The following is a 13552-nucleotide window of genomic DNA, read 5'->3' as shown; positions in this document are numbered from 1 at the left end:
TTATCCACACGGATATAATATATTTCTAAGTAGTTTAGCATCCTGCTCTTCTTCTTTCAGGTGGGACTGCAGTCCTTCAGACAGACATCTACATCCTGGTGGGCAGAGCGGACAGGCTTACAGGGAGAAGATTTTCAGCTTTTTTTGATAACTAGAAATTTCAGAAGAACTTCATTTATCAGAATTAAACATGCAAGACATTTTAAATGACTTTATCGTCACATTTGCTCAAGTTAAAATATCCTTGTTAAATAAAACTGTTCATTTAAAACAAAGAAAAAAGTCAATAATTCTGCTTGCTCCAAGCTATTTAATATTGTAATATAATGCTACAAAAGCTTTTTTTATTTCAGGTTTATCAGCTATTTGGAGCAAATGCAGGTTTGGCGAGTAGAAGAGACTTCTTTAAAAAGTTAGCTTAATAGATAGTGGGTTTTTCCTATAAAAAATTGATTGTCAGAATTAAAAAAAAAAAAAGATTTAAATAATTTTAGATATTGTAAATTTCTCTGGTAATTTGTCATTATTATTGTTTTATTTTTTAAATTAGAAGTATAGTATAGTATCAGGATTTCAGACATGCTCATTTTAGTCAACACGATACTAATGTTTTACAGTAGCTTTAGAGGAGTTACAGTAGTCAGTTTACTATCCTTGCTTTTCAGTCACAGTTCATTTTTCTGACAGTGGCTGATTAAAAATGCTCTAAATGACAATATTTTTATTTGAAATGTTGAAGAAATGTTATCAGACCTTTAGAGAATAAAATGCCTAAAACATTTAACTTAAACCCATAAATCCAGAGAAAGTCCTTGGTCTCTTATTTCTTCTGCTACAACTGTATTTAAATGGGATTATTATCATTATTATAAATAAAGACCATTCAATATTAGCATCATTAAATATAACATCAAACCAAAATACTAAATAAAACAAATGTAACTAAAATTTAAATAAATAAATAAATAAATAGTAAAAAAAAAAAAACACTTTAAGCAAATATTTTGGGTTTAAGGGGTACAACTAAGAGTTGTGATTCCTTTATTAAATGACAAATTTATGCATGGATCACTAAATATTTTCAGAATCAATAAACTATTAATAATTTTACTGCCGCTTTTTACATTTTTAGAGGTTAAAACAGCCCATTGTGCTGCTCGATGCTCCGATATTTTATTATTATATCATTCTACTTTGTCTGTATAGTCATGTACACACACTAGTAGTTTGACCGCTTTCTGCCTTTTATTTTTCATAGTCATTTCTCCTATAAGGAACTGAATCAGAAGCGCATTGCAGAATAAGATCAATAGTGTTGTCCCTTGAGAACACATGTTAAAATACTATTTTTTGTGAGACACTGAATAAAGTAATTATTACTAAATATCTGTAACCCTTGATACACAAATGTATTATAAGCTTTTAATCAATGGACCAGATGCTCAGAAGTCTAAATTCCTCCAAAGAGAGAGAAGATACAACAACAGTGAAGGACTCGGACACAGAGGTAAGAATAATAAAAGATTGTATTGTAAAATGTTCACAGAAATATAAAAAAAAATAAAAATAAAAATAAATAAAACAAATTCTAGGTTTTTTTTCACACGTATCTTATGACCTCAATCTTATTTACACTCTCTAATAACACTTCTCTTTCTTCACAGGCTATATCACTAATAAGGTAAGTTAATATTGTTATTTTTCTGTTTTTTCTATTGTTAAGGCTAATATTATATTTTGGTTACTATCATAACAATAATATAATATTAATATGCTAATAACAGTACTATATTAAAGGTTTGCAAGTGTAAGTTAATAATACAATATTAAAATTGTATTATTATTTAACATATAATCAAGATTTCCCTTCTTAAACCAGTTAACCTCTCTCTATAAAGATTCAAAAATTGCAACGAATGAACACTCTAAAGGAACAATGTACAAATAAAATAAAAATGAAAATAAAACATTCACTTAAAACATTTCAAAATGTTCCAAAAGTCCAGTAAAGGTGATAAACTTTCAAAAAGATTCTTTTGCAAAACAACTAGGTTGCAAATTCAGTTCCAGAGATCCAGGATGTTGCACTTGTGAGTGTGTTGTAAATTTACACTCCTACCATGACGCTGAATAGGTTTTACTTTGTATCTTTTCAACAGGTGTATCCAAAGAATCCACTCAATGGGAGGCTCGCCAGTCCAACTCCACAATTAGACACGCCGATGGAAGTTGAGACAATCCAAATCCAGAAAAGAGTTCAAACTTCAATTAATTCGAATCCAGAGCAGATCACATCCAGCAACTGACGTCAATAGAACATCTCACCGATGAAAAATCAGAAGAAGATGCACAAACGAACAAAACCAAGGAAAAGAAAAAAAAAAAACCTGGCCTTGAAAACACAAGGCCAAAGAAACCATTAGCATTTTACAGTGTATGCATTATCTCAGATAAACACATTTCTAAATAAACAGCAACAGTAAATAACCATGTATATGCTTCTCTCTGCTGAATTTCTGTGTTTTTCCTATTTCTCTCTCCTATTTGGCATTTTCTTTTTACAAATGACAGCATTTTACTTAAACTTTTCTCACTTAAACTTTACACAATCACTTGTATAATACTCTGTATAATACTTTGAGTTTTTACTAGACCAAACAAATGGTTAATTAATGAAACACATTTTTCGACACTAGTTTAAATCATGTTATAATGAATACAATAATAAATAATAAAAACACGAACTCACCAAGGAAATCATTCAAAATCAAAGCGAAAAAAATAGGAAAACTCCAGGTGGCACTCGTGTGCAGATTTCACTCTCAGAGACAAATCTTGTCTTTTTCTCTCAATCCTTCATTAAAAATATATGATTGAAATCATGTCAGCATCTTATTAATGGTCAATTTTCACAGTTAATACGCATTAAAACATTAAAAGATGTAAATCTAATAGTTTTCTGCTGTTATTAATATAACAACTTACATCTCTGCTTTCCCTTGCGAACACTGAATCACCATAGCAACGGTAAACACAAGCTAACAGACAAGCGAGATTTGTTATTGTTTGGAAAGCTGATCTGCTGCTGTAGTGTAAGGCACGATGATGTCATTCTAAAGCACTATTCCCTTGAATGCTGTATAATACTCTATTATAAATTATTTATATAAGTAAATAATTTTAATGTATATTATTTAATCGAGTATTCTGCCAATGTTTTTTCCTTATATTTCTATTTGCTCTATTGCTGTATACTACCCACTAGTAACCTGGGTTACACATTCCCCCCCTGAATTCAGGCACGTCCTCGGGCATGTACGGGGTTGGGTTGTCACTGCAATTGGAAAAGGGTCTGGCACAACAAAGGGCTGATCTCTAGTGAGTATGGGTTCTTCTAACGATGTGGTAAAGGCAGAACTCAGACCTTGTAGTAAGGACTGAATGACTAGTGTCAAGGGATTTCCTAGTTTATGATATTCAAGCTTATTAGGAGGTCTACATTGCCTTTTTGAGCGTCTAGGGCCACTTGTATCTAGGTCTTCATCCACTATTGGCTGGTTACTTGAAACATTTTTGACATGTGGATTTTGATCATTAGAATGGGATACATCAACAGGATCTAATTCAAGCGCCCTTCTATGGATCTGTCCTTCAACACTATTTCCACTTCTTTCAGGTTCAATTTCTTTGGGGTCAATATCAGCAGGGTTCAGCACAGGTAAGAAATTCTCATTGACATCATCTCTTTGATTTTCTGTTAAGTCTTCTTCTAGTCTGGAATCAGGTAAGGTTTCTTTTTCAGGGTTCACCACGACAGGGAGTGGTTCAATGGGCTCTATGCCAGGTAAGTTCCTTACAAGCACTGGACTTTGTGATGAAGGTAACACAGTCGTTGTAATGGATTCCAACTGGTGTCCTGCATTTCTAATATATAGAGAGTCATCCTCAGATTCTGACTGATCACTCATTTGATGTTCTTTGGGAGCATATTCTAGAGCAGAGCTAGACCTAGTTCTGGGCTTACGTTGAACATTTGGAGGACTCATTTCTTCAATTTCATTTTCAGACAAATATCCACAAGGTCGAAGTAAGTCTCTGTGTAAAGTTCGAACTGGACCGGTCTTTCCGTCAGGCTGGACTACATATACTGGGAGATCTCCAGCTTTACGGATAACTACATAGACATCTGGTTCCCATTTGTCTGCCAGTTTGTTCTTGCCTCTTAGCCTCAAATTTCGCACAAGGACTTTATCTCCCACGTCAAGAGTAGAAACAACCACATGTTTGTCAAATCTGCGCTTGTTACGTTGGGCTACTTTTGCAGAGTTTTTGATGGCAATTTCATAGCTCTCTCTTAAACCTTCTTTCAGATCTTTTACATACTGAGAGTGGGATTTGGTAGAACGATCCACAGGTAACCCAAAGGCTAGGTCGACTGGCAGCCTGGGCTGTCTACCAAACATAAGTTCATAGGGAGTGTATCCTGTTACATCATTTCGAGTGCAATTGTAGGCATGCACCAAAGGCTTGACAAACTCCTTCCAGCATGACTTCTTTTTGTTTTCAAGAGTACCCAACATTTGGAGAAGGGTCCTATTGAATCTCTCCACTGGATTTCCTCTTGGGTGGTAAGGAGTAGTTCTCACTTTGTGTATACCTGCGACGAGACATAGCTCTTTGATGAGGCTTGACTCAAAATCTCGTCCTTGATCACTGTGCAGTCTTTCCGGAAATCCATAATGTACTAGAAAGTTTTCCCATAAACATCTAGCCACAGTCTGTGCCTTCTGGTTTCTGGTAGGCACAGCCACCGCATATTTGGTGAAGTGATCTGTAATAACTAATATATCTTTGGTGTTACTCTGATCTGGCTCTAAAGACAAGAAGTCCATACAGACCAACTCCAATGGTCTGGTAGTCTTGATGTTCATCATTTCAGCTGCTTTTTCAGGAAACGCTTTTCTACGTACACATCTCTCACATGTCTTAATTTTCTCTTCCACAGATGATGACATTTTTGGCCAAAAGAATCTGGTTCTGACAAGGTCAAGTGTCCTCTCCATGCCCATGTGTCCCATATCATTATGGAGACTCTTCAACACTGTTCCACGTAAAGCTACAGGTAAGGCTAATTGATAGTGAGTGCTTTCCTGATCTTGCTTCTTCCTATAAAGCAATCCATCCCTTAATTCTAATCTGTTCCATTCCCTTATCCACAGAGTAACAGCAAGCGACTGGTCTTTTGAACTAGAAGGTTTTTCATTCCGCTGTAAACAATCGATAATGAATTTGAGATCAGGATCCATTCTCTGCTGTCTCTTTAACTCCTCGTTAGACAGGTAAGGAATGACTGGAAGACCATGCTCATTTTCTTGTTCAAACGCATTTGGTAATACATCTGCATGCAGGGCTAAGGACTCAACAAGGGCAATGGAAGGGTTGGAAAATTTGCATTTATGTGAGGAATTTCCAATCTGATGTCGATCACAGATGGCTTTTATGGCCTCTGGGAGGATAAGAGAATCTTCAACTCCAAATTCATCTAAATGATGAAGGGTAAACTGTTTAATTCTCTCTCTCTCTTTCTGGGATACAGGGTCATCTAAAAGCTCACCATGTGGTCGTCTTGAAAGGCCATCTGCATCACAGTTTTGACTTCCAGCCCTATACTGGAGCTTGAAATTGTAAGTGGACAGACTTGACAACCAGCGATAACTGGTAGCATCAAGCTTTGCAGATGTCAGAATGTAAGTTAAAGGGTTGCTATCAGTTACGACCACAAATTCTGTTCCATACAAATAGTCACTGAATTTAGATGTGACTGCCCATTTAAGAGCTAGAAATTCTAGCTTGTGAGCTGGATACCGGCTTTCACTTCTTGTCAACCCTCTGCTTGCAAAAGCAATGACCCGCATTTGTCCCTCTTGTTTCTGGTATAAGGCTGCCCCGAGCCCAGTGGTACTGGCGTCAGTATGCAGAACATAAGGAAGCTTTGGGTCTGCAAATCCCAGAACAGGTGCAGAGGTGAGTTTCTCAATAATCATGTCAAAGGCCTGTTGACAGGGCTGATTCCATCTGTCTCCGAATTCCTTTTTGGGGTCCAGATATTGCTTATTCTTGTTCTCTTGTAGGTGACGTTTTTGAAGAGGTGGATACCCTACTGTGAGGTCATTAAGGGGTTTGATTATCTTGGAATAATCCTGAATGAACCTCCTATAGTATCCAGAAAATCCCAGAAAAGATCTTAATTCTTTGAGATTTCTTGGTCTTGGCCAGGTTTTTAGGGCCTCAATTTTCACTGGATCAGTCTCCACTCCATTTTCTGATACAATATGACCAAGGTATCGAACAGAAGTCTGGAAAAACTTGCACTTTTCAGGCGATAGCTTCAGTCCATATTCTTTGAGCCTTTTCAAAACGTGCATCAGCCTTGATTCATGCTCTTCTAAACTTTCAGAGAAAATGATCAGATCATCGATGAAGACCAACACCTCTTTTCTATTCAAGTCACCCATGCATCTTTCCATCAGCCTTTGAAACGTACTTGGGGCATTGGTAATGCCTTGGGGCATCCTATTGAACTCCCAGAACCCCAAGGGACACACAAAGGCAGTTTTACTTTTGTCAGCTTCCTCCATCTCAATCTGATAATATCCTGATTTTAAGTCAAGGACAGAGAACCATTTCGAACCAGTTAGTGCTGAAAAGACCTCTTCCAGATTTGGCAGGGCATAGGCATCTTTAATGGTTTGTGAGTTTAGCTTTCTGAAGTCAATGCAAAGACGTACAGAATTGTCTTTCTTTCTTACAACTACTATGGGGGAGGCAAAGGGGGATTCTGACTCTCGGATAATTCCAGCTGCTAACAAGTCTTGCAAATGTTTTCGTACTGCATCAATGTCCTGAGGATGTATGGGTCGAGGTCTGTGTTTGAAAGGAGTCTCATCATTAAGCTTTATTCGGTGAGTGACTTTGTTTGTATGTCCATAATCTAAGTCATGCAAGGCGAAGACTTCAGGCATGGAATTTAATTGATCCATTATTCGTTTCTTCCATTCAGGTGTCAATGGGGAATTTTCAAAGTCAAATTTGAGATTGGAACAAGCACAAAGTTCTTTATTGACAGTGCTGGAATTTACTGGCCCACTCTTTATTACTTCTTGGACTGCCCGCAATTCAGCAATTATAGTTCTGGGATAGATGGTAATGTCGGTCTGAGTTTCATTCCGTAACACAACTGGTAACTGTTGATGCCTTTTGCTGGGTAAGGAATGCAAACAGCTGGCAACTAGCAAACCACCAGGTAAAGCGGGTGAAGTTGGTGACTCTAGAGCTACACATTTTCCTACGTGAGGACAATTAACTAGAACATGTCCATCAAGAACCACTGTACATCCTGCAGGTACTACCTCTGGAACATGTCCCTTGAATTTGATACAGCCCACTACATCAGCACTTGCTTGTTTGTATCTTGCTTCTAAAACTTTTTGCACTGCACGGTAACCATGGAAGTTAGATTGAGGAAAGGAAGCAGATTGTTGGACATAGTTACTGTAAAGAGCATCTAATGAATTTGTGCCAATTAGAACTTGGGGAGTGTTCATCAAATCTGGGACTACCAGGGCTAAAGTGGGCACTTCTGTCTCTGTTCCAAGGAACTCTCTGGGAAACTTAAGAGTCAATTCCACATATCCAAGATAAGGCACTGTTTGACCATTTGCCCCTTCCACTTCCAGCAAGTTGTCCAATGATTTAAGTGGACAATTTGATAAATTCTCTTGATAAAATGACCAGGGAACAGTAGTTACTTGGGACCCTGTGTCCAGAAGGCAGGAAACTCTTTTATCACCAACAGTTATTTGGGCAGTACACTTCACTCCCACTAATCCTCTTGGTAAATTTCTCAAAGGGGGTGCGTCACACGCATTTTGGTTGAACAATTGTTTACGTTTCTCAGGGCAATTATTATTTCTTTTAGTCTCTGTATGCCCCTCTACAGAGACCGTCCTCAGTTTAAAGGATTCATGATTGCTACTTGTTGGGTATCCAACTGGGCTTGTCGCTCCCTTAACTTGCGTTTTTTCTCAGCAACTTTAGTAGGGTCAGGAGCATTACTACAGCTGCTGGCAAGATGACCATCTTTCGCACATCTAAAACAATACCCCGGACGAGGTCTACTTTCAGGTAGTTTACTAGCTCTGTAACAATCTGTTGCTCTAGGTTCAGGCAGCAAGTTTCTGGTGCGGTTTCTATACATATCAGGGGCAGTCAGTTGAACCTTTAAATCAGCAATCTGTTTCTTTAAGTCAGCAATTTCAGTTGCTTCTACATCACTTTTAATTTTTGGAGTGGCTGTAGTTTGCATGGCTGTAATCTGTGCCTGTAACTCAGTGACAACATTTCTCAGCTCACTCACTTCATCTGGTTTTGCATTTTTTTTCTTTTCTTTCTGGCTTGAAGGCTTTTGCAGTGCAACAACTTGAGCTTGAAGTTCACACACTTGCTTTGCGAGAGATGTGTCAGTTTGATCATCCTGCGTTTCACTTTGGTGGGCAGATATCTGGTGAGCTGACAGTCTGAATTTCGAGGGGGCAGGATAGTGTTTATTTAGCCCTAAATGTTTTCTCATTCTTTCTTCTTTAGAGGCATTTTTATCTTCTTCTGTACGGATAAGTACTACTAATTCTGCAAATGAAGGAGGAGTGGCTTTTCTCCTTTCTAATTGAAGTTCAGCAATGAGGGAACTGTCCCAACAGCCGCGACAAAACTGCTTTAGAAGATATCGGTTTCTCTCTTCTTCAAATATCCCACCTCGTCGAATAGCTGTGCTTAAGAGTACTTGTAATCTGTGCAGGTAAGTTGAAGGCTTCTCACCATTGTTTTGGAAGCTATTCATAAATCTGGCTAATAACTCATCTCCGTCTTCTACAGAGCCATATACAGACTCCAGCAATTCCAGATATACTGCAGGTAAACTGTTAGGGGAGACATGTTTAACAATATCTGCAGCAGGGGAAAGCAGACTGTCTATGATTTTTCTAGCTCGATTTAAGTCAGATATAGAAGGATCTGTCAGTAGGAGATCAACACTGGCACGCCAAGTGTCAAAATCTGGCTCATTAACAGGTCTAGGAATTTTTCCAGAGAAAGATCGGAGGCGAAAAGAGGTATGGTGCATTGGAGCTGTGTCATTTGTGCGGACAATGTGCTCAACTACTACCTTTTGCACGCTAGGAGGATCAATTATATCCATGGTAAGTGCTGGATGGGATGACACTGTTACTGTGGGTTTAGTACTTCTATGGTTAAGGCTTTCCTTGGACAGGTTTTTTGAATTTGTTGACTCAACTTCATGAAATGGTGAAATTCTAGATGAAGGAAAAGCTGTTTGTTCAGTAATCATACTTTGTGATATGACTGGGGACAGCAGTCTATTTGGTGAACTGACTGTGCTACGATCAAGTATTTGAGAACGTGCTGCATTTGGAAATTCAAGCTTTTTATCCAAAACAGGTAGTGACTCAGCATGAGAAGGACCAAATTTAATCTTCAGTAACTCTGTTTGGAGTACTTCCTCAATGGATTTCCCACTAAAACTAGCAATGTTTTGCAATTCCTCCAGATATCCATTAGTAGCACTATCACTAGCAATATGGGGGTAAACGCAGCTTAAAGCACGTACCATGAAAGTGGTACTTGGGTTTGACATACTAACTACAGTTAAAGGCAAAAGAGGCATCAATGTTTTCATCGCGGAGTTATGTGTAAACTCTATGATAGCATGTCGATGAAACTCACAGTCAGGGTCATCAATGAGAAGATGTCGGTTAATACTACCATATCTTAAAAGCCATGACTCTAAATCTGAGTCTGTCTCAGTCAGTGTCATTCCACCCACAATCACTGTTTTTGAGATATCTACATTCTCTTTTTCTATGATATCCATGACGTTAAAGTTCTCTCCGATTTGTAATATTTATAGTGAACTCGAATACTGTAATTAGACACTGTTGTTGCAATCTCTCTCCTGGCTGGCTCTCGCCACTTTTTGGTATGTAACCCTTGATACACAAATGTATTATAAGCTTTTAATCAATGGACCAGATGCTCAGAAGTCTAAATTCCTCCAAAGAGAGAGAAGATACAACAACAGTGAAGGACTCGGACACAGAGGTAAGAATAATAAAAGATTGTATTGTAAAATGTTCACAGAAATATAAAAAAAAATAAAAATAAAAATAAATAAAACAAATTCTAGGTTTTTTTTCACACGTATCTTATGACCTCAATCTTATTTACACTCTCTAATAACACTTCTCTTTCTTCACAGGCTATATCACTAATAAGGTAAGTTAATATTGTTATTTTTCTGTTTTTTCTATTGTTAAGGCTAATATTATATTTTGGTTACTATCATAACAATAATATAATATTAATATGCTAATAACAGTACTATATTAAAGGTTTGCAAGTGTAAGTTAATAATACAATATTAAAATTGTATTATTATTTAACATATAATCAAGATTTCCCTTCTTAAACCAGTTAACCTCTCTCTATAAAGATTCAAAAATTGCAACGAATGAACACTCTAAAGGAACAATGTACAAATAAAATAAAAATGAAAATAAAACATTCACTTAAAACATTTCAAAATGTTCCAAAAGTCCAGTAAAGGTGATAAACTTTCAAAAAGATTCTTTTGCAAAACAACTAGGTTGCAAATTCAGTTCCAGAGATCCAGGATGTTGCACTTGTGAGTGTGTTGTAAATTTACACTCCTACCATGACGCTGAATAGGTTTTACTTTGTATCTTTTCAACAGGTGTATCCAAAGAATCCACTCAATGGGAGGCTCGCCAGTCCAACTCCACAATTAGACACGCCGATGGAAGTTGAGACAATCCAAATCCAGAAAAGAGTTCAAACTTCAATTAATTCGAATCCAGAGCAGATCACATCCAGCAACTGACGTCAATAGAACATCTCACCGATGAAAAATCAGAAGAAGATGCACAAACGAACAAAACCAAGGAAAAGAAAAAAAAAAAACCTGGCCTTGAAAACACAAGGCCAAAGAAACCATTAGCATTTTACAGTGTATGCATTATCTCAGATAAACACATTTCTAAATAAACAGCAACAGTAAATAACCATGTATATGCTTCTCTCTGCTGAATTTCTGTGTTTTTCCTATTTCTCTCTCCTATTTGGCATTTTCTTTTTACAAATGACAGCATTTTACTTAAACTTTTCTCACTTAAACTTTACACAATCACTTGTATAATACTCTGTATAATACTTTGAGTTTTTACTAGACCAAACAAATGGTTAATTAATGAAACACATTTTTCGACACTAGTTTAAATCATGTTATAATGAATACAATAATAAATAATAAAAACACGAACTCACCAAGGAAATCATTCAAAATCAAAGCGAAAAAAATAGGAAAACTCCAGGTGGCACTCGTGTGCAGATTTCACTCTCAGAGACAAATCTTGTCTTTTTCTCTCAATCCTTCATTAAAAATATATGATTGAAATCATGTCAGCATCTTATTAATGGTCAATTTTCACAGTTAATACGCATTAAAACATTAAAAGATGTAAATCTAATAGTTTTCTGCTGTTATTAATATAACAACTTACATCTCTGCTTTCCCTTGCGAACACTGAATCACCATAGCAACGGTAAACACAAGCTAACAGACAAGCGAGATTTGTTATTGTTTGGAAAGCTGATCTGCTGCTGTAGTGTAAGGCACGATGATGTCATTCTAAAGCACTATTCCCTTGAATGCTGTATAATACTCTATTATAAATTATTTATATAAGTAAATAATTTTAATGTATATTATTTAATCGAGTATTCTGCCAATGTTTTTTCCTTATATTTCTATTTGCTCTATTGCTGTATACTACCCACTAGTAACCTGGGTTACATATCACTTGCTTGGTTATTGATAATGAGGAAACATAAACACATAAAAAACATGCCATATAGGCTCGGCTCGAATGAAAAACACGGAAGAGGAACCAGAATGAAGGAGAAGACCAGAGAGAGACCCAGCGCTCCTGACAGAACCCAGCACAGTAAGCCCTCCAGCTGAACGCACAATATACACAACAGTCAACAAGATCAGAAACACACACACACACACACACCATCAGTCTTAAACTGAAATTTTAAACATTCACAGGTTAACACAACCCAGCCCACCCCTGCTGTGGCTATTGTAAGGTAGTGTTTTGGAACTAATTACCAATGTTTTAAGGACGTATACATTTATTTAAGTCCTTAAAAAGTGATTATATAAACGGGTCACATCACCACACACACACACGCACTATTGAAGGGGCTGCCATGTCACTGTGAGCAGACTTCTGACGTGGAAATGACGAAGTTCAAAAGTAAAAATATAATAAAGAAAAACGGGGATAATATTTATTTTTTAGGGATATGGGGCTTCTATGGTAATGCATGATTAGTAAGATATTTTCTGTATTTAGTAACATTTAACAAATACTGTACTGTAAACACACAGCTTTTGCTGCTCTAATTGACTTAACGCTGAAATCAATTATTGTTTACATTTAAATGAGTCTCGTCATTCTGTCACCATGGCAACTTGAATTGGTTTAAACATCCACACCACTGTCTATAAAGTAATCATTGCTGATCATCGCGCTACAAACTTCTGCACAAATCTCCCTTGGCAAAGTTTCAGCAGTTTGAGAAGTGTTTGAAGTTGTTCGTGATGACTCTGCGGCGCTCGAGAAGAACCAGGACGCGCCCCGGGCACCTGAAGGACTTCCTGCTGGAGCGCGTCTCTTCCTCTGAGGAGCCAGTAGCGGCGGCCAGGCCGGACACCTGCAGCTCGTCGGACACTTCCCTGGAGGAGAGGTACCTGAGGAACGCGGCTGTTCTTCCTGTCCTCCGTTCCGCAGCATCAGTCTCCTCAGCGGGTGAGTGTCCACAGGAGGAGCCCCTCTCCATCCACGGTCGGAGTGTGCAGGACTTTCAGCACATCTACTTCAGTGTGATGGGCTCCACCAAGAAGAGACGCGCTAGCCGATACAGTCTTCAGCAAGGACTCGAGATCAAGCAGCGGCTCTGGGAGAAGCTGGACCGGCCTGCACTGGAGGAGACCGAGCAACCAGATGGACTTGTGATCATCACAGAGAGCAGGTCCGAGTCCAGCGTCGCTCCTAGATTCAGGGTGGACATCAGCAAAGAGCCACTGCCCAAGGAACCCCGGAGGAAGAAGCCCAGGCACTGAGCCATACAAGTGCCAGATGAAGGATCAAGGGCACGTATGTACATACTGTATATATTGTATATAGTTGTAGAATAAGTTTGCATGACATCAAATTTAACTTTTCATTCAAGTTTTATCACATTGCTGGATGTTTTGGTGACGGTCAGTGCTGCTGATATTCGGCTCTCAGGTTGTTGGATTCATTTGGATGGTTTGCTGGATGTTGACATGCGTTTAGCAAGGTTGTCTAGGCGGTTTCTTGCGTGTTGCTGGTCTCATCTGAGTGGTTTT

At 37.9% G+C, this 13552-nt stretch overlaps 1 protein-coding gene and 1 long non-coding RNA gene across 2 annotated transcripts; both read right to left on the bottom strand.

Moving 5' to 3' along the window:
* Positions 1-1508: 1508 nt before the first annotated feature.
* Positions 1509-3020, bottom strand: LOC147841355 (uncharacterized). Its single transcript, XR_015503993.1, has 3 exons — positions 2986-3020; positions 2750-2854; positions 1509-2392 (listed from the first exon to the last, which is right to left on the bottom strand). It is a non-coding gene; the product is annotated as an uncharacterized LOC147841355 (long non-coding RNA).
* A 683-nt stretch (positions 3021-3703) lies between these two features.
* Positions 3704-11686, bottom strand: LOC147841354 (uncharacterized). The gene is made up of 3 exons (XM_087276019.1): positions 11652-11686; positions 11416-11520; positions 3704-11058 (listed from the first exon to the last, which is right to left on the bottom strand). Exon 3 carries the CDS (start codon positions 9944-9946, stop codon positions 8009-8011), a length of 1938 nt encoding a protein of 645 aa, XP_087132145.1. The 5' UTR covers positions 9947-11058; positions 11416-11520; positions 11652-11686; the 3' UTR covers positions 3704-8008.
* Between the last annotated feature and the right edge of the window lie 1866 nt (positions 11687-13552).

Source organism: Danio rerio, chromosome 12 (genome assembly GCF_052040795.2).
Source record: "Danio rerio strain M-AB ecotype USA chromosome 12, GRCz13ab, whole genome shotgun sequence".
In the NCBI taxonomy this organism is placed as follows: domain Eukaryota; kingdom Metazoa; phylum Chordata; class Actinopteri; order Cypriniformes; family Danionidae; genus Danio; species Danio rerio.
The sequence above is the reverse complement of the archived record's forward strand: the minus strand, read 5'-3'. Positions and strand labels throughout refer to the sequence as shown.